Source organism: Centruroides vittatus, unplaced genomic scaffold (assembly GCF_030686945.1).
Source record: "Centruroides vittatus isolate TY-2023 unplaced genomic scaffold, ASM3068694v2 scaffold_576, whole genome shotgun sequence".
In the NCBI taxonomy this organism is placed as follows: Eukaryota; Metazoa; Arthropoda; class Arachnida; order Scorpiones; family Buthidae; genus Centruroides; species Centruroides vittatus.
The window spans coordinates 368,445-390,873 of NW_027122713.1; the positions used below are offsets into that span (position 1 = coordinate 368,445).

Below are 22,429 nucleotides of genomic sequence, written 5' to 3' on the forward strand. Positions count from 1 at the left end.
TTGGGAGTTTGTCCGTAACAACAAAAAAAAGGAACCAAGAAAAAGAAAAGAACAAAATAAAAATAACGCCCCAAAACAAGAATTAATGATCGGACATTGACTCCTTTACACAACGATTTTCTTCCTTCTACATCGTGGATTCGTAAAGAATCATGTAAACCCGCAAAGAAGTCTGAAGAATAGAAAGCTGAAAAACAAGTACATTTTAAACATGTATTGTCCTAATAAATTGTAATAAGCGGTAAAATAACTCGCGCAAACGACAAGTAATTTAATACTACATTGTTTATATTGAAAACAATTTATCATTTCTTAACACCTAAACGGAGTCTAGTTGCAACGTAGAAATTCCTTCATGGTGACACCTCCTTGGCATGTCGCTCCTATGAAACAAAGCTATTTTAGTTACAAATTTTAATAATAATTATATTAATATAGGAAAATCGGAACACAAAAACTAATTTTACAGACAAAATGATGTCGAATACGATCAAAATCCCTGAATTACACAACACTCAAATGGACTAAACAGGAAGATCATGAAATGTTTGTTCGATCACAACGAATGGAAGATTTAGAAAGGGAATTAGACCTACTTTTGACATTTAGTATTTTGGATACGCACTTTACGCATTCGCCAAAGATTCGCCTAAATAATTCAAAATTTATAATAATATAAATTAGTATATATTGTATTTACATATACACGGTGTATAATAATGTAAATATACCCAGGAAAACATATAGTAAACATCCGTATCTCAGTTATTAACAGTTGGCATCAAGACTGTGTTTTCCGTGTTGCATGCAACGTGAAAAGAAAATAATCTGCTAAACCTTTACTTCCATATTTACAGATATCCTCCTTCCACTTCCATACATTTCCTTGGAAGATCGCTATTGGACAGCGTTGCCAGATTTGCCGGTTTTCCGGAATTTTTTCAACTGCCATCTGGCCACAGGACTTTATTCTAAATCCTGTTCCTACAATGAAGTATCTCTTTAATTTACCACAGTTTAAATGTATGTCTCTAGCAGAGTAAAAATTGACTGTTTTTCCCCTTTAATGTAGGTATATTAGTGTGTGCTTCGGAAGAGGCACAATTTTGCTCACCTGATTTCAAACTCAATAACTCCTGTGCTTTTCGTCGAAAATTTCTGAAATTTTTCAGGGAGGCTCGTGTATTAGGGAAATTGATGCTACTAAATTTTGGTCGTTAAAGATCGGGAGGATGGAGAGATATAAGAGATTACGTGTTGTATCTCGAATGAGATCAGACTTAATGATTATACTGGTTATTAGCATTTACAATTTTTTTTTTATATATATAAAACCCATCCCTACCTCCAAAATTAAGCTTTTTGCCATTTTACAATAATTTATAATATTAAAAAAATATTAAAATATAATATTATAACAGATGGCGCAGCGCACAGTTTTAAATGTTGCAAGGAAAGTTAAGCGACTCGTTACTGGATTTTTATACAATGCTGATAACATATTTCACCGAGTTTTACTGTGAAAGACGGGAATGTGTTGCCATCTGTTGATGGAAAACAGAATTAATTTGTTTTTGTAAACGACAATTTTAACATCGTTTAATAAATTGTTAACAAACAATTAAACTAATCTTTAATTAAATCATATTTTTCGTTTGATATTATACAACCACGCAAAGACATTAATAATTGCAATATTTAAATCATGATTAAATGCCTTAAAAATCCACCCAAAAAATTCAAAAATATTTGGGGGAATGGTCAGTTTGGATATTTGAGGAAAGCATCTTCACTTTTGTCTGATTTTTATAATTTAAGGCCCCAGCTCTGCAAGACAGCGCCTACAGACAGAAACCGTACCAGTAGGGCACAAACAATGAGGTCCTTCTGATCTTCGAAATGCTTTATATTACAGTAAAACATGTGTAATCACACAATTCACAGGTTAGGCAGGTTTCTGTCACGAACAGGTTAAACCTCATAACAACGGCCACTTACAAGAACGTAATAACTGAATGTTGTTTGCAGGTTATTAGGCATGCAATTTTGTTAGCAAAGAGTTCTTAAAAATGGCCGCTCTTTACAGGTTACTGTTGTTGGAAGTTGGTCGTTATCGGAGGTTCGTCTAAAGTTGGGGTGTGAAATCTGAATAAAAAATTGATTCATTAAATATAATTTTATTAAATATATTTTTATTCATTTAAAACTATAAAATACAAATTAATTCATATTTAATTTTTATCTTTAATTTTCGCCATTTTAATATTTTTAATATCAACATCAAAGTATTCTTTTGGAGTTATTAACTCGTGGTTACAAAAATATCCTGAATAAATTCGTGGTTACTTTATCCAGGATAGAAATACTTCTGTATAAATCTGTGGAAATTTATCCAGGATTTGCCTACAGGATACCAATACTCCTGGATAAATGTACATGAAATCCCAGTTTGTAATAACGAAAACATTACAAACTCCACAGTAGAATTCCTTAGTGCAGGATAAGAAACGGAAACATACAGTATGGTCCAGAAGGCGGTTAACTACTGTAAAGATTCGACTGTACTCTCATTCAAATACCATATTGTTTGACATGGACTACTACACTTTATATTACTGTAATATTAATACATAACTTGATATTAAAAATTTCTAATATGATTTTAAAGGTGGTGTTAATGATGAAACACGAATTTCTTCAGTACAATGCTCAGTAGTAATGGAGAAAACTTGATACTGGTTATTCCAATTCTACAGATCCTATACAGTCGAATTATCAATCAGAGTGTTCAGTATTTGTATTATTCAGTGAGTCAACCCGATACATTTGAAAAATGATTCCCAATGAAGGATTAAAAGATCATGTGTCTAAAATATAGGCCCTAAGTGCTATATTCAGTCTTGAGTGAGGCGAATAACGACGTAACCGCTCATTAATACAGGCTCGCATTCTCTGAAAAGCCATAAATAAAATCAATAAAAACAGATTTTGAGGCCTTTTCGTGTCTGAATTCCAGACCAAAAGGCCCTTCTAACATTTCCTATGTCTATCTTTAACGCTCCTAAATGTAGAGAATGCTAATAGGAACTTAATATAAGGCGTCCTTATTCTCTATAACAAATTTAAAATATGAAGCCTTAAACTAGTGTTTCCCAACGTGGGACCCACGCCCCACAGAGGGGCAATTTGATTGTAAAGGAGCAATTCGAAAATGGACTCGGCCCGAGTTTAAGTTAACCGTATAGCCGCTGCATGCCATATTTATTGTAAATATTGATTTAAGTTAGCTTTAATTTTCTTTGTTCTTTGTTTCCCTTTCCTTCTAGAACTTTCCTTTATAACCCTTTTCCCTTGGGGTGGGATTAACAATTCTGAAAACCACTGAGAACAAAGAGAATGAACGAGGCCTGAGACCGGTGAAAGAAGAGAAAGGACATTCTTTGCCCAGACCTCGAGGTGGGCAGACTTGAGTTGTGGTGTTCCAAGTCGCGTTTGGCAATGACTGGAAAGTGCAAGAGACTTTGATGAAAGGATCGGATTTTATGGTGGTTACGATAAAACAGTGTGGCAATTAAGTGTAAGAAAAACTTCAACGAACACGACGAGACACCTTCCAAAAGAGTTCAACGTATATGTTGGGGGGGGCATAAGAATTTTAGAAAGGCTTAGGTGAGGCACAGCACAATAAAGGTTGGGAAACTGCCTTAAACTGTATCCCTGTAACTTGAGGTTAAACCATGTTATAGCCTTACAGTAAAGTAAAATAAAGTGAGGCCTCATACGGGGACACAGTTTATTATTATTTTATGAAGAATAAGAGCGTTTAATACGTCAGTATAGCTTATTTAAGCATGTTTTTTAAATTAATATCTCATTAAAAATGAACATTTTACAAGTAAAAATTACTTAAATGCGGATAAAGAACGAATTTCAAGTTAGAAAATATAAAAATAGCCCTGACAAGTTTGTAAATAGATCATTAATTAACACTTAACAACGATTTAGCAAGGGGTGAAACGTTCGTTAAGCCACGTGATCGACTCACGCACGTGCAACCGGGACACAAAAGTCGCACGTGGGTGAACGATCACGTGGTATGAGAAAATCTGCTCAGTGAAACCGAATAAAACGATATTTTTCTACATTTATTCTTAATTTTCTATTCAATTTAATACAGAAGAACCTCCCAACACCGGACACATCTAAACAGCGGCGTGTATTTCCGAAACATTTTGTTTTTGTTTTTTTAAATGCTTATAAAATAACTTCCGAACAACGGACATTTTGTTACGTTCCTTTCAGTGTCCGCAGTTCGGAGGTTTTTAAAATCTGATTTTGTGTTTAAAATTTTAAAAATAAATTAACTTTTAAATGCATTTTACAGGAAAAGTCCCTTGAAATTTGAACTTTAGGGGAAAATTTGACCCCTTTCTTCCACTTTAAACGCTCCTAACCTGGAGTTTACAGGTTTTAATTTTCTCGAGAAAGGCTTTAAAATATTTAAATTTCTTACCTTTATACACGTTATACTTATACAGCTTGATTAATATTGTATAAACTGTATAAAATTTATCCTCGTGACGTAAAGGTAACGTTAAATTTAGGTGAATCATTGCAAAGGGGGCGTAAAGGCGTCAACCTCCCCCCGGCGCCGTCCTTCGCACCGATCGATAAACCGACGCCGATGACGTCACCGGACGATTTCCGGTGGAGTGGCGTGCGCGCGAGAGGGAGGACGTCGATCCCGGTCGGGTCAGAATGGAAGCGTCAGCGGCGGAGAGCGCGAGCGCGAGAGATTCGGGGGTGAGAGTGGAGAAGCGGATCACCCTGATCAACGGCGTGGCCATTATAGTGGGCACGGTGGTGGGTTCGGGCATCTTTCTGACCCCAGCCGGTGTTTTAGAGTACGCGGGATCGCCGGGGGCCTCCCTGGCGGTCTGGGCCCTGTGCGGGGCCTTCTCTGCACTAGGCGCCGTGTGTTATGCCGAATTGGGCACGGCCGTCCCCGATTCGGGGGGCGACTACGCTTACGTTTTAGAAGCGTTCGGCCCCCTTCCCGCTTTCCTCAGATTGTGGGCAGCTTTGCTGATTGTCAGGCCCACCGCTCAGGCGGTCGTCGCTCTCACCTTCGCCACTTATGCCCTCAGGGCCCTCGACCCCGACTGTCGTCCCCCCGACCAGGCTGTCCGATTGTTGGCTGCTGTATGCCTCTGTAAGTAACCGATTTCTTTATTTTATAAACCACTCGCGTTCAACCTCGGGAGGAAATTCCGTTTCCGTTTCTCTTCCCCTCGTCTTTTCCATTTGATAAACACCCGTCCCGGTATTTATATACATCCGTCGCGTGCTTCTTTCACTCACCTTCCGGCACGAGTGATATAAATCGTCGTAAAAAGGCGACGAAAAATCTTTAATTGTGTCGCCATTCATACACCTGAAGGTAAACACGTGATAAATAGACACTTACCCGCTTCTCTCTCGCAGACACGGGACAGTGTATTTCAAGTGTTGCCATCTCTGACGTGTTTTAAATCGATTGTTCTTTTTTTTTCTCTTCTATCTTTAACAGCTGTTTTCTGAGAAAATTGTACAACCGTGTACGTGTACGTGAGAAATTTTTCTGTATTACGTATTTTATGTTTTACAGATGTTTCTGTTATCGTTCAGTTCACGTTAGTTTACTTCCGCTATATGTATATACATAAACGTACAAACATAGTAAAACAAAGAATATCTGTAATTAGATAAAACAATAGCAGAAATTTGATATTGTTTAAGCAATTCGGCGTGTGTAATGTGACTCTTTGATATAGTGGATACCCGATATAACGAACGATTTCGTATGTATTGAACTCTAAGAGTTCGCTATATCGGGAATCAACTGTATTCTATATTTATAGTAGAACACCGAAGCGATTTCTTATTATTTCTTTAAGTTTAATTAATTTATAGGGTCTAATTAGATATTTTATTCTTCTGGGGCTCCCTATGAACGTTTCTTAATTGTATTTTGATAAAATAACCTTTATTATTTACATAGAAAACTAGAATTTAGCATTATCTTGTTCCGTTCTACATATAACAGTGAAGGTTCCCCGTATTGTTTCCGTTTATTCGTACATATACAAGCATTTGACTTATGTTTTTGTATACAATATCCTTTCATATATCAATTAAACTAAATAATTATATCTCTGTACGATTCCTATTGAATTCCCCCATGAAACGATGGAGCACCCAACAGTCTTGACTCTTGAATGAGAGATTCAAGAGCTAAGATTGTCGGGTCCTCCATCGTATTTATATTGTATATTATAAGCAATATCTTATTGTTTATAATTGACAATCTTTCTATATTTTCCGCTAACACAATTTAAATACAGAATACATTATTTATGATAAGTTTGGTAAACAGAAAAGAGGTGAGGAGGATGTGGATGATGGATGGTATCCATCTATCAGCAGCCATTCTATCAACCTATTGTCATTATAGCCGATATCTTTCTCTATATTTGTCTTTGATAAGAGCTGTATAGAATATATATGAATAAGATAAAGGGTAGATATTTCACTTTTTTGGATTATTTACTCCACTTTGACATAATATCCACCCATTCTCCAATGGCAGCTTTGTTTAATGGGTGGCTTTTCATGTGTTTAGAACTGTCAATAATTAAAAAAGACGTTGGCAGATGTTAAAATCAGCGTATTTTCTACGATTTGAGGACAATATTTAGCTTGAAATGGATATAAATCCGGTACCAATAGCTGTTCCTATTAAACATGCCAATTAAACATTAATTAACATATTAATTAGTGGTGAGAGAGGAATGCTGTATATCTAGAATGTTAAATTTATAGGGTGTATAATACCTAAATTTCAATAAATTTTATGCTTTGTAGCAATCAAGGACAGCCACAAGATAGTGCCTCAAGGGTAAATATAAGTTAGACAGAAAAAAAACATCTACTTCAAAATATATCAAACTATTTTCATCTGTCTTTATAGGAGCGGTATATAAACACGTATAAATGAAGCAATCTCCAAAATAAGCTATTGTGTAAGGCTTAAAGGTGAAGTAGAGGGGGCCATCTCGTCGTCATTGTTTTTATCTTAATGCCTTTACCTTACGCAACAGTTACTCAAAATCAGCATAGAAAAATAAAATGAATTAAATCATTTACATGAGGGGAAGTTGTTCCACCTGTGAGTGCCCTTGAAAACAGCATTTTTTCAGAAAGGAAACTCTGAAAATTATACAAATTAAATCTTACCTTTTCGATCATTCTTTTTTTTTCATCGAATCTCTTTAAAAATCAAGCAACGAGTTGCGTAACTTTCCCAGCTAAAGAATTTAAAATTGCGTGTGGTGCCGTCTGTAATCAAATTCTATTAAAAACTTTTTGTATTATTAATTATTATAGAATGGCAGAATGTTATATTTTCAGAGTAGACACGAGTTTCTAAAAAAACTAAAAAAATGTAAATCGGCACCCCACTCGAGACACGTGACATTCTATCCCCCTACCAACTTGACCTTTAACCAACAAAATTTAATAGCCTCAATCTCCTTAATACACAAACCTCTCTGCAAAATTTCAGAAAATTTCGACGAAAGGCATAGGAGTTATTAAGCTTCAAACAGGGTGAACGAAATCGTGCCTCCCCCACAAACACACATCCCTACATACAGAATAAACCCGAAATTTTGTTTGCATTTCTCGACTTTTGAAGATCCTCGAGCCGAAATATGTAAAAATTTTTAGGGGGGGTCATTTTATGGCCCATCGCCACATTTTCCCTGTGTTATACTACGTTTATAACAGCCAGGAAAGTAAAATCGCTTTTCAAGTCTTCTGTACAGTACATAAGTTGCTAAACTTTACAAATGATTGAGCATTTTTTAAATCATTCTCTTAAACTTTGATTAGTCAGCAAATAACTCATAAATTTTGAATGTATTCGTTTAAAAGTGGGCCTAATTTAAACATTATTTAATGTATAATCATAGAAGACAATAATACAATGGGCAAGTTGCCTGTTAAAGCGGCATTAATACAGCTGAGTGAGCAAGCCAAATGACAAAGTCAATTGACTCGCTTATCCGGCTTTGTTAAAGCCTTTCTATCATGCAATGCCTACATTTTAAGGCCCCCTCGTTGTTACGACTTCTGCGGGATATGCGAATTTAATAATTTTTTTTTTTTACTTTTATGTATAATATCCCTCGGAGATTTATTTTATTTAAATTAAAATTATATTCTGCTTTTATTTATTATTAAACACGAGAATTTAAAATAGGACGCGAAGACGAGAACGGAAATTTCGCTACGTATAAAATTACAGTAAATGTAATTAAAATATTTAATAATTTATTTTATAATAAAGTTACGTGAAATTTAATATAGAAGACAGTTTAAATAGAAAGTTAAATTGGTTAATTAGTGTATAAATTTATATTTTACGTAATTAATAATATCGCTTCTTGTGTAACTTAGTGAATGACGTATTGCGATTTTTTAATTTCAAACTTATGCTTTAAGCAAGATCAGTTCGCTTAATTAGAATTTAGAAAATTTTGGATACGTTTTGAGACAAACAAATGACATGAATAGTCTTATGATAAACAACTGTCATTACTTATTGCCTGTCGCCTGCAAGCTCCCGTAACAGGCTTACTTATCTAACTGCTTGCTACTTAGATGCTTGCATTCATAAAAGGTTTATTTATGTAGCTGATTGTCACCTAGATGTGCTCATAACAGGCTTACTTATTGAACTGGATGCGTGCATTCGTAACAGGCTTATTTATTTGGCTTATTGTCACTTGGATGCACCTATTGTTTATGAAGATTCTGTCGAAAAGAAGAATCTTCACAATATCTCTTTCTAAATATATATTTTATTCCCTATATAGCAAAAACAATACAAAATTGCCTGTTGTACGCAGATTGATTTTATCAAATATTTACAATGCTTCATACTTATAAAGAACAAACGGAAGCAAAGTTAATAAGAACAATAGTAAGAGATCGAAGTATGAACTGGTCAACAGGAGAAAAATTCATCGAAAATATGACAAAAACGTGCGTCGATCGCAGTCTACAGTTTGACGTAAGAAGAGGAAAATGGGGATGGCGGGATGCCGATAGTTTTAACGAGAGGGCGACTAACGAACGGATCATTTCCCGTAGTTATGTGACAATTAGTAGAGTGAAGGGTGAGAAATTTCTATCCTTCTCTCGTCAGGCACGTTCCTAACTTCCGTTTAATGGCAGATAACAAGAGATCGTTAAATTTGTGTGAAAAGAAAGCAAACACAAAAGAACAATGTGAATTGTCGAACCTCCCCCCATTGACTACTTGCGAATCATCCAACGTCTTTTATAGTTATAACGAGGTGCGACTGATTTATTCATCACCTGTGTGATTGTGGGTAAGTTATACAGTAAAACCTGTGTATACCGGAATGCCACTGTTCCGAATTTTTTTTCCCCACTTTGGGAGGTTTCCGTTTTGAACAGATTCCTTTAAATATAAAACGTCGCTCCGTTCCGAAGAATTTCTTTTGTTTAGACAGGTTTACGTAAGTGAAAATTGATAAAATAAGATGCCGAGAAGTATATAAAATAATTCTATTCCTCTTGAATTTCTGCAAGATTTCTTGTCTAAAGCATAAAAAAAAATTCGTATAATTTATTTTATATAAGAAATCTTGATGACTGACAACAGTACAGACAAAAAAAAATGATATAGAGTTGTCTATTCTTATAAAAAATGAAGGGAATTGAAAATAAATTTTTTTGGGATGTTATAAAATTTTGTGAGAGGATGTAGGGAAAGTTTTTATACCTTGTTAGAGGTGCCGAGTGTAGCACGAGATCGATTATCTGATATCTGGTCTCGAAAGGTTTCTTTTGATCATAGAAAGGTGACACTTCTTAGATGACCTTTGACTTATTCGTGTCTCGAGCGACGAAAGTCGATCCCTGATGTAGATCGGATGGCCGAACGATCCGATTTCTAGCTTCGGGGAATAATTTACCCTCTCTTCGCCCACTTTTGACAAAAACGGAGAAGTTGGACCGCTTTTTAAAGCGGCTCAAACTGGTTCTGACCTGAACGATGGGGTGGGTGAAACTCTCCTCCTCCTTCTCCTCCTCCTCGTGGAAAAAAGTGACGTGTCTCCAGTCACTCCACGTCTTTCGAAGTGACCTTTGAACTGAATTCTTTGTTTTTTTCGGCAGGTTCACTGACCTACGTTAACTGCCGTAGCGTTCGTTGGTCTTTGGGAGTGCAAGACGTGTCTACAGGTGTCAAGTTGCTGGCCCTTTTGATCTTAATTCTGGCTGGTGTGGTTCGTCTCTGCCAAGGTAAGAATCAATAAAAAGAAAGTGATTTTCATCTTCCTTCTTTTGTCTAGAAGGACATCTGACAGACTATAATACAAGGTAGACGTGTCAATATCAACTCGCAAAACTTAATTTTCGTTTAAAACGTATGGGCCCCTTAGAAAGGGGACCATGCGGAAAGAAACAAAATTCTATGTAACATTTCAAACGATGCCATTATGACATTGATAAACACGAATATAAAAACTCTGGAGTTAATCTTACATAACGGTGGCTTAAAAGTTAGTTTGGTATATTTTTAAGATTATTTCATACATTAGTTTCCAATAATGCGAATACTAACAAGTTTTATCCGTTCTTGAAATATTGTTAAAAATATATCTGGGTTATTTGTGAAACACATTTCTTGTGGTTCTGTAAAATATCTGTTATAATGTAAATTACTTCCCATATTGTACAACGTCGAAGGAATAATAATAGTATTTATTGGTTAATTTGTTCCCAATTCCACTTGTAATTACAAGAGGTCATCCACTTCGATACTATCTTCTCTAAATTGCTCACCAGTGGCTCAATGAATAAAACCATGAACACTGGCAATTGGTCGCTGGTCGCTGACCATCTGGCTGGGCGAGAGATCTTTTCGTGTTTACTTCACCGATCTAACACCTAAATAAAGATAGGTTCCCATAGAAACTCTTGACAGATCGCATATGTGTTGCGTTGCTTTATCCAATTAATCCAACTCAATTTCTGACTTTATGAATCCTAGAGGCTCTTTGTTGAAGACACAGCTTGTTGCCATTATTATCTGTCATGCACTAGGAATTCCCAATTATCTTCACAGTTCTGAGTTGTTCCTTTACCTGGTCTTCCCATCGTTTCCATGAACGAACTCGTGATTTTTTTTTCTGGATAGAACTTCTGCAATGCTCTATATTGGTCCATTCTTAGCACATGACCAATTAGAACCGCTGCAGTTTATTGAATCCAATGAGTATAAAGGTTTTTAATGTCTTACAATTTCATATGGTACATACTCAATATTTTCATCGACACTTCACCATAATTATTATCGGTTTCTATGCTGAAGTCATGTTTTATGATGGAACTGCTGGAGTAAGAAGATAATTTCAAATTTTAAAATTATAATACTTCACATCCGTACATACATTGATAATATACTAGTATAACCATACACTACTGTGTGCCTTTACGCATCTTGTGCTAGTGTATAAACTAATGTACCATAAAGCATCAAATCAAATCATATAACATTTAACATAAGTGAGGGATGAATTTAGCAGCGTTTTAACAAAAATATGAATAGAAAGTCGCGTTATAATACGTATAGAGTTCAGAGCTCACTCAGGAAATATAAAGAAAATATACAGACATTCAACTACTCTACTAGCAGCTCATTCATTAACCGGATTTGCCGGATATTGCGTATAAAATCCCTTCCACGTCATACTTCACGTGCTCTAATTATACCAAGAGTTAATTTATTTTTATTACACAAGACGACAGCCATAAATCAATGGTCCTCAGCCGGTGTGTCGCAGCATATTGGCAAGCCACGAATTCAGAAATGCTAATTTTTGTCTATTTTTTAAAATATTATTCATGTAATTTCATACCAGAAACAACAGCAGATATTCAAGATCTGTGGTGGTTTCTTGCAGATCAGCATTTCGTTTACTGCATCTTATCAAGCTACACAGGCTTGTGAGTAAGCCCCGAAAATTTTCATTAGCTCAAAAATGTGTGAAACCACTACAGATAGTTGCATCCTTTATAACCAAACAAGAAAGACCCTCTAGAAAGTAGTCGATAGTCCGGTATGCGAATTGGAATTTGTTTGGACACGAGGTGCGCTAAACATCCTTAGCGGAAATACATCTAAACATTACATAAAAACACGAATCATTGTAAAGGTTGATTCTGTGCAATATGGTGCCGATTAATATTGTTTCAGGTATTTCAATGGAGCTTAACACTATATAGCGTTAATTTCCATTGAAATGCCTGCAAGAATATTAATGGGCAGAAGTCATGTACTAAATTATCTTCACAGGTAAGTGTGAGCGTAAGTAAACAAATAGAAAGCATACAGCATCCTGCGCAGGTACAAATTTTACAGCAATGTTTGCAACGTTCGGATGGCATATAACTTATCGGATTGAAAGTACAAAACGTCCTGTAATCCGACACCACTATGATTCCAAACTTTACAAATACTAGTTTACTAGTATACTAGTAATATTAAAAACTAGATTAAGTAAACATTGAATGTTTACTTAAAGTTTTTAATACTTAAACATAAACATTCCCGGAAGTCTTAAAAAGCGGAATACACTCTCAAACAATATGAACAGGCGGCACATGAAAACACAATCTATCTCAAAATACGTATGACCACCATGTGAATAATACAAGAGGACAAATTGTCCTGTAAAGGAGGACATTATGGACGTGTTTGAAAAAGCTTAAAGTATAGAAACAATTTAAATAAAGCAAATTTTTTTTATTACCAAAGTGTTAGTTATTATATTTTTAGAGTTAGGTTACTATGAGACATCTTTTAAGATGGAGGACATGTCCTTCTTCTGCTGTGATTTGGTTTATTCGTATACGGATCTGCCGAGGAGGGGGTGCCTCCTGAGAGGTCTTTTTTTGGAAACTGGCCCCTGTATAGGTGTTACTCCAGAACCCGGGAAACTCCACTTAGTCAGCCCGCTGGCCAGGTGTGAACCCACGACCAGTGTTCAGTTGTTTACAAAAGAGGCCGAGTGGATATTGATAACTGCCTGTTGTTTCGGACACGTTACGTTTGACGTTACTTACCAATGTATATATCAAATATGGTTTCTGTTATCAACTACTAATTCTATCTTAAAAGAGATTTTCAATAAAGATTCTTATTTGTTAAATTTCTTAAGGATTATAAAATATTTGTTTTCGTTTCGAAAAGATCGCCGGATTACAATAGCCTATTGTTAACATCATACAAAGTACGAAGGATTTGGTATTATCATCATGTAAAGTCGGCTCTTTCCTGTAATATCTTTTCCTATTTTCCTCACCGGATGCAAACACTTCATAACGACTTTCTATTTTCAGGAGAGACTAAACATTTTGTGGAATCTTCTGGCACAGAATTCAAAGCCGAGAAATTAGCTCTTGCCTTCTATTCGGGACTGTTCGCCTTCGGAGGATGGTAAGTACGGGTGGGGGTCTTCCCCTCCTTCTCCACTCATTATTTTCTTTTCTATAGGAACTATCTGAATTTCGTCACCGAGGAGCTGAAGAACCCGGAAAGGTGAGTGTGAGGTGTGGCATTAGATGATTGAGTTTTAAAAATGGTGTTTTCTCTTCTTAGAAATCTACCAAGAGCGATCTGTATAGGACTGGGTATGGTCACCGCCGTCTATCTGTTGGCCAATTTGGCCTACTTTGCTGTGCTCTCTCCTACTGAAATGCTTTCCTCCCCTGCTGTTGCTCTGGTAAGTTCAAACTTCTTCTGTAGAATATCACTTTCTTTAAATGAATCTCTTTAATTTCTGTTTGCAGTATTATAATGTGATTATGTGACTTGTGTAGCTTTGAATTTATAGAAGTCTCTTTCGAGAATTTAGTAGTATTTTCCATTTCTTTGACACAATATTGCGTTACAAATGTATTATTGTATGGTACAGGTTTAAGTTATTTGTACAGAATTGCCTTTTGTTCTCGTTGTAATTGTTATAAGTAAGCATAAAATTGCTTGAGAGAATATACAGGAACACAGTTAAGGCCTGTATTTCCATTATGTGTTCCTGTATGATTCGTTTTCTCAAGCAATTTTTATGCTTACTCACAACGGTTTAAGCTAATATAAGCCATAATCTTTCATATTAAAACATTATATCGTTAATTTTATACTTGAAATCCGAAATTTACGATAAAAATGTATGTTTTGAACCATCGTTAGATCTTTTTTCTCGAGATAGATGTTCTTCATCTAACTCGCTTACTATCCAGAAAACAGATGATGAAACGTGATGAGAAATTTTGAGTGATTCCCTCAAAATTCCTCATCACGTTTCCTCTTTCTTCAAGATTATCTCTTTTATTTCAGACATTTTCCAACAAATTATTTGGTTCTCTGGCTTGGACCATGCCTCTTCTTGTAGCTGTCTCCACTTTAGGTTCCGTTAACGGGTTGCTCTTCACATCTTCCAGGTAAGATTCATCTTTTTCTTAATTTTTATCACCTTCTAATAATTATCTTTTTTCGCAGGTTATTTTGCGTAGGAGCCAGAAAAGGTCATCTTCCGACTATAGTTGGCATGATCCATCTCCGTCATAGAACCCCCATTCCATCTCTGATCTTCACGGTAAGTATTACAACTAAAATGCTAGTTAACGAGACTAAATATTAATTTTAGACTACTTTCTTATTGCAAATTGTGTCAGCATGCCGAGTGTTTACTAGTTAAACTTAGCTAAGTGTTCTATCAATTTCTAATTTGTGTGGTATGTGACATTCTCATCTTCCTCCCTTCCATCTTGTGTGTGCCGTTGTCATGGCATCATTGTTAATCGAAGATTATCTTGACACATTTCGTTGGCTAGGTAACTGCCCACCACTTTTAAGCAATCCATTTAAAGGTTAAAGGATAGAAATGAGGACAATTTTAAATTTTCTCGTAAATTTCTTTTTAATTTTAATCAATATATATTTTAAAGAATATATTTTAAAGAACAGAGATAGAAGGAACAGCAACAAGTGAGACATATATTTCAACGTTATAAAGGACACGTAATGAAAGAAATGAGTTATGATCAGCCACGTGACTGTCTTTTCTTATAATCTTAACCGAAGAAGATTTTATGTGCAGATAATTTTCAAGAACTTGAGGAAAATAAAATCATTTAGTGTTCCCATTTAACGCTCGTAACTGGGGAAGATCTCTACTCACTTTTACTTGTGTTGTAAATACACCTAGGCATGTGCTGAAATTGTTAATGAATAGATGGATGTATTATTATTTCATAAAATCTTGAAAAAGAGGGTTTTCCAGTCGCAACACAATGGAGTCGTCCATTGAAAATGGATCGATTGTATCACCTGGCACATCGATATCGGTTTCTAACGAGGCGGTTCACACGAGAAATCTTCGGAGTTTAGCACCCATTTCGGAAGAATTATAAAATAATTAGTAGCGTCTTGCCTTTGTATATCATACTTTTCCTGTTAGAAAGGGTCGTATCTGACAGCTTTCATGGGAAAAGTTTTTAATTGAAATCATGTGACTTTCAGTCTAGACCGGAAGTTCATATACAGTTATTTTCGGCCTCCTGCCCATAATCTTTCCATATCTGGTCTGGGCTTTTATCTATTCAACTCCGTTCTCGAGATTAAGGAAGGACAGACAGATGGTGGGAATTTATAGGTCTACGATATTTTTAAATTGCAGCCCAATAATAATACGTTTTTAAAAATCCCAGATGTTTCGAAATTCTACGCACGGGTCTGGTTAGGAGGCTCAAATTTCTAACATTTTCAATATGAGTATTAATTTTTCAGTGTGCCCTGTCCTTGGTCATGCTGAGTTCCAGCGACGTTTTCGTTCTCATCAACTATTTCGGCTTCGTCCAGTGGGCCTGGGCGGGAGTAGCAGTAGCGGGATTGTTTCTCATCCGGAGGAAAGAAACAATAAGAAATTACCCTCTTCGAGTTTCCCTCTTCTTTCCCATTAGTTTCTTATTGGGCATAGTACCATTGACGGCAGTGGCCTTCTACGCCAGTCCTATACACTCGAGCGTAGGTCTAGCCCTTACCCTCACCGGAATTCCGGTTTACCTGTTGTTACTTCGAAAAAATCTCACAATTCCGAAGCTTCGACGAGCTTCTGGTAGGTAATTTTTCTCTTCCTTTTATCTCTACGCCATTTTTATTAACAGGAGATTCTTGATTTAGATTGGTCTACACGACTGCTGCAGCTCTTCTTGTGGGTGGTACCTCCTGATAACGACGTTTCGGACTGATTACAACACTTTACCTTTGTCCGTCTTTCGGAAGGAGTGACAGATATAACGTCTTCCCTCCCCTCCGAGAGTAGAATAAAGGTGTTTGTGGCATTTCTGTCTCTTCTGGAGTCCTTTCTGGAAGTAGGATAGAGATTCCGCTCGGTGATCTCATTTTTTTTCTTTTTTTTAAAGCTATATTTCATGTAGGAAATAATTCGCGTAACGCGCAAACATGGTAAAAGGACGCGTAAAATTTCGATTTTCGTGTTTAGATTTCATCAGATTCCCTTATTATACATGTTTTTCAACTTCTATAAATGATAATATCGTGTATAAAATAAGCAAAAACACTGCCATTCGCGTTGGTAAAGTGTTCAATGACGGAAATTACACTTAAATCTGTCAATACGTCACACTATTCCGTTAAATTGGTGTTTGTTCCCTCCAATTTTTCATACCATTCACCTTTTTAACACTCTTGAAAGTTTTCCTAAATTTGATGTAAACGATTCTTTAATAAAATTTTACATTAAATTTTACTTCCTAAAATTATTTTCTGTATTAATTACACCGCTGGAATTACATCTGTGATGTAGGCTAGTAGTAACTCTAGTTTCTTAGTTTAATGTATTTAAAGTCTTGAAAGCAACTGAGTTGCTGCTGAATGTGAAAAGCACGATATTATTTCTAAAAAATCGCCATTAGACGAGCTGTCGTAAACGAGGGGCTTTAAAGTGAGTTGTCGTACATAAATGTTTACTCTGTACAGAATGATTCAAAGCAGATGGATGAAACTATAGGGTGATCAATTATTTAATTTACAGTAAAAAATATCCGATTTTCAAAGATAACCGAGTTAGAGAATAAAATCTTTATTTCAAATCAGGTTACATTTTTTACTGTAAATTTAATAATTGAGCCTTTATAAAGGTTTATCCATCACTGTTGAATTATCTTGCACTTATTTGTCTAATATATATATATATATATTATATATATATTATATTAATATATATATATATATATATATATATACATTGCATACATATATACATATATATATATACATAATGTATATGTATATATACATTTTAAAAAATTCAAAAAATATATACAATGAAGCATTTAACATTAAAAAGTAAATAGTATATTTGTAAATAATATCAATAACGGTTTAAAATTTAATAATTCTAAACAATAATTTTTTACTGTGATTCAGTATGATTCAGAACATGGAATGAAACTGAATATCTTAGTGAAAGATAGCCTAAAATAAATAAAATAAAGTTTGGTCAGATTTTATTTCAAAAATGATTAATTTTATAAATATTTATTTAAATTATTAATTCACTGATACTCGTTTCTTAACGTTGACATTTTAGTAATTTTTTTAAAAATTTATTAACTATATTTTATATATACAGTATATATAAAAGCCTATACTTAGGAGTTGACAAGGGCAAGTTTTGCAAGTGACAAGGACCCATGGAACGAATAGAATGACAATAAAAAATACAGAAACGAGTTGTTTAACTTTCCCGGTAACATTTGGTGGCGCTAACTGTTATGATATTTTATTTAAAAACTTTTTATATTTTTAACTATTATAAAATGGCAAAAAGCTTAATTTTGAAGGTAGGAATGGGTTTTATAAAAAAAAAAAAATTGTAAACGCCAATAACGAGTAAAGTCGTCATTAAGTCCGACCTAACTCGAGATACGAAACACGACCTCCTTTATCTCCCCACCCCTCGATTTTTAATCATCAAAATTTAACAGCATCTATCTTCATAATACACAAACCTCTCTGCAAAATTTCAGAAATTTTCGACAAAAAGTACGAGAGTTATTAAGCTTCAAAAAGGGTGAACAAAATCGTGCACTTCACACACACTAACACCCGTAAAAAATAAAAGAAACTCGATTTTTTTCCACATCTGTAATGAATTTTTTAATATGAAATTTATTAATTGTTTCGAAAGAAATAATTGATAAAATTCATTACATCCTTTTTACTTTCATTACATTCTTTCTATTCTAAGAATAAAAATAATTTATGCCCTGGTGAAATGTTAATTGATCACATGATCATGCTGGAGAGCCTTGCACATTAATTCCTAAAATAAATCATTTAAAACGTCTATGATTTAAGTACATAATGTTATAACGGTATGTAAGTTACTCCTGAGCCATTTTATCATCGTATTTATTGATAGAAAATAATATAATTTTATAAATTACCGTTTAAGAGAGAAAATATATTTTATTTATGGAAATATCAGTAATAAATTGTGTTTTATTTATTTAGGAAAATATTAAAATTTTATAAGATTAAAAGAATTGGAACTATTTTCACTCTGAACGCAATTCTTTGCATTTATATATGATGTAGCTCTTGTATGGTGCTTCATCGTACCTCTGTACATGAATTACCATTGAATATACATATATTTTTTAAATAATGAGAAATACTTTGGTATTTCGATGATAAAACTGTTAATTATACTCTTAAAACAATTATTACTTTGCATCATTATTACTCTCGATATAATGACAACGATAGGAATATTTAAAATAAACTGATTTTTGGATGGTTTAATTTAAAAAAGAAGCCAGTATTTTTTAATATATAATTTGTATTTTTATTATTAATTAATTTTTAAACCGAAAATTCTGCACGAAGAGTTCAACTTCTTTCGGGGAAAATCTAAGTAATAAAATATTTTTTACTAACGTAGAAATAATTTATAAATTTGAATTAATCACTGGATAAGAATTGTATTTTATTGCTGAAAATTAAATGATTTTGAAAATCATGGTATAAGAATCAGGTGATACCCCTCTCCATTCGACGACGTTGGCGAAGTGGTTGAGCTTACTCGAGTATCCACCAGATGTCGTGACGATGTAGAAGTCCAATTTCCACCATTGATTACGACTAGCAACAATTGCTAATTGAACCATAATTTGTGTTAAATTCAATAACACTAGCAAAATTTACATAAAATAATCTAAAAGTAATAGAATAGGTGTATAAATTTTTTAAAATCTCCATTAAATTGATATTTTTATACTCTAAACGGTTTAAAATATATACTATTTTAGCTATTAGATATAATGAGAGCTTTTTAATTTCTTCCTCATAAAAGTTTTGAGAAGTAGTATAACCTCTTAATGACGGACATCGACTGGAAGTGACGCGTTTGTCCTTATTTCGAGGTATTTAATATTTTTCGACATTGTACAATATTAAAATGCTCTTTAATTAAAGGTGTGCGTTATTTAGAAGTGTCCTTTACGAACGGTTTTTATTCTGTACGCCCTTGACAGCAGTTTTGGATTTGGCATGTAATTTTTTCTGCGACAAATTTTAGTACAGCATAATTCTTAATAGCAGATCATTCGAACAATATAAACTCAATAATATACAGTATCTACCTGTATGCAATATTAATAAACAGCTTTATTCAGAACGAAATTTGGAATATTTTCGTCTCTCTTTTGAAATGCCTTGAAATTTCATGTGGTGTGTCTGGCAAATTACCTTAACCTTAGAAGTACAGTACATAATGTTTTACATTTCATTTTTATATGCGTTACATGGAAACGCGATTTCTTTTATGTGACATTGCTTCTGCAATGTTATTCAGAATGTCATCACTAATCATGCTGACTGATAATTTAATTAATTAGTCAAAAAAGAAGAGTATTTGGGTATGTGAATTTGCTTTTTGTTATGAGGTGCCATAGATTGTGAACGTTCATCCTTGGTCAATGCCTTAATACAAACTTCACAACCTGTAAAATTAAAAAAATTTTTCGCAACAAAGCCAGCGACATAATATATTATGCATTCTAATACATCTGCAGATGCGTAATTGTGATTAATTATCTCATCACACTCGTAAATGCCTCTCTCAATATGTCCATCTAAATTCTCTTGTAATGTTTTCGAGTGGGTAAGATCCTTTGGATTTCTTTACGAATGTTTTTTTTTTTTTCTTTTCTTCATAATGAACTTTTGGTTTCTCATCAAACGGAATTTCGCAAATACCAGATCTTGATGGTTTTAATAGGGAATGTAATGACGACAATATATGTACAGTATAAAATATATATATATATCATTATATAGTTGCAAAAATGTTGGAAGAGAAGGATATTTATTTTGACATCCAGTTCTTTTAATTGTTCTCAAAACCGCTGTAATAAAAAATATTTGGTTATAATTTTTATACACTGCTGTAGAAAAAATGCAGCAATTAGAAGTATATTTTAAATTATGGGTTGGATAATTTTTATAAACTATAATAAAGGTAATTAAAAGACTTTTTTGAAGTGTTTTGCTGAGTTTAGAAAGACTTGATGGACAATTCGGAAACAAGGAGTTGCATAAGGAACGTTGACGATTTCTTTTCCATCTTTATATACTCTTCACGAACGAAGAATTTGATGCAGAGAAAAATGCTTTTCACAAACATCCTTCTTAAACAATGCCAAATCTTTTGGTGCCTTAAATATATATACAATTTCTTTCTTTAGATAATACTTGCCTTTGCAATTATGCACACATCATATAAAAGACATAGATTTGTATGAATTTCTTAAAAACACGGTCGAACGAGACGATAGTAAATGGTAAACGACGATACAAAATGGACTTCCCAATAAGACGGCACCTTGTGACGAACGTCTGAAGTACGACCACATTCCTGACAAGTTTTCGACAGTCAAACAATAGGAGTGGTATCACCTGTATTCTTACACCATGTTGAAAATATTCATAGGGTACAATTGTATCAATACAATTTGCTCACCAGTGATCGAGTGGTAACACTACTGAACAGCGTTCGTGGGTTCGTGCCCCGCCAACGAGCTGGTCACTGGAGTTTCCCGGCTTTCTTCACGTGTCTAACACCTAAATAGACGGCAATTTCCCGTCAACGTCCTCCCTGGAGGTACCTATTCCTTGGCAAATTGCCCAATTGTTGCTTTGTCTTATCCAATCAAACCAATCAATGGAATTTACTGGAAAAATTGCAAGGTGAAGTTATAACATTACTTTAACAGTCTCTGTTTACAAACGAATACTTACGACTCATATTTATATAATACGCTAGTGTTTGGCTTATTATATATTCAAAAGTATAAATTCAATTATCACTATATTCAAAATTAGAATGTTTAGAAGGCTCTATTGGTGTGTAACACGCATTAGTATGCACACAAAGAAAAAACATCTTAGAGACTCTGATAAATATTTTCATTAAAAAGAATAAAATAAATTTAAAATAATGATGTTCGTTAATCCGGCACCTACGAGACCAGGCTGATGCCGGATCATCGAATATGCCGGACTAGCGGACGTTCTGCACTTTCACAATATTCGGTCATGTGTCATATCTCGAGAAGGGGTCCGACTTAAAAAAGATTTTACTCGATATTAGCACTTACAATTTTTTTTGTTTTTTAATGAAATTCACCCCTACCTTTGAAAATTAAGGTTTTTCTCATTTTATACTAATTAATAATATAAAATATTTTTTATAGCTTTATCTGATAACAGATGGCACCACACACAATTTTATTTATTACGATTAATAATATAAAAGTTATTTTTTAAATAAAATCTTATAACAGATGAGAAAATTACGCAACTTGCTGGATTTTTTATTTAAGCATTTTATAAGAACCCTCTTTAATCAGTTTGAAGATTACAATGCAAGTCTATACTGTGTTAAAATCCATTGAAATACCTGTAAAAACGTTAATAGGCACAGAATCACCCTTCACAATGGTTCACGTGCATGCAATATTTATTTTTCCAGACACGTGCAGTATTTTTGCCCGGAGTCTTTACTGTTCCTTGTGTCTCAACAAATTTCGATTCGCGGATTATTAACGGGCAATTCCGGATTATCGGCAGCTGGATTAACGAACTTATACTGTCATATTCTTGATGTTGATCAGATTTCGGAAATGTGCATTTAATATTTTATTGTTAAAAAATTACACAGGTTAAAGACAAAAGTAATAATAAAAAAAAATATTTTCTAAATCT

At 34.2% G+C, this 22,429-nt stretch overlaps 1 protein-coding gene across 1 annotated transcript; it reads left to right on the forward strand.

The window, feature by feature from the left end:
• Positions 1–4,698: 4,698 nt before the first annotated feature.
• On the forward strand, positions 4,699–16,917 carry LOC136989514 (large neutral amino acids transporter small subunit 1-like). The gene is made up of 9 exons (XM_067287699.1): positions 4,699–5,212; positions 10,249–10,374; positions 13,477–13,573; positions 13,631–13,675; positions 13,736–13,859; positions 14,474–14,577; positions 14,636–14,732; positions 15,926–16,253; positions 16,319–16,917. Exons 1-9 carry the CDS (start codon positions 4,759–4,761, stop codon positions 16,384–16,386), a joined length of 1,443 nt encoding a protein of 480 aa, XP_067143800.1. The 5' UTR covers positions 4,699–4,758; the 3' UTR covers positions 16,387–16,917.
• The last annotated feature ends 5,512 nt before the right edge of the window (positions 16,918–22,429 follow it).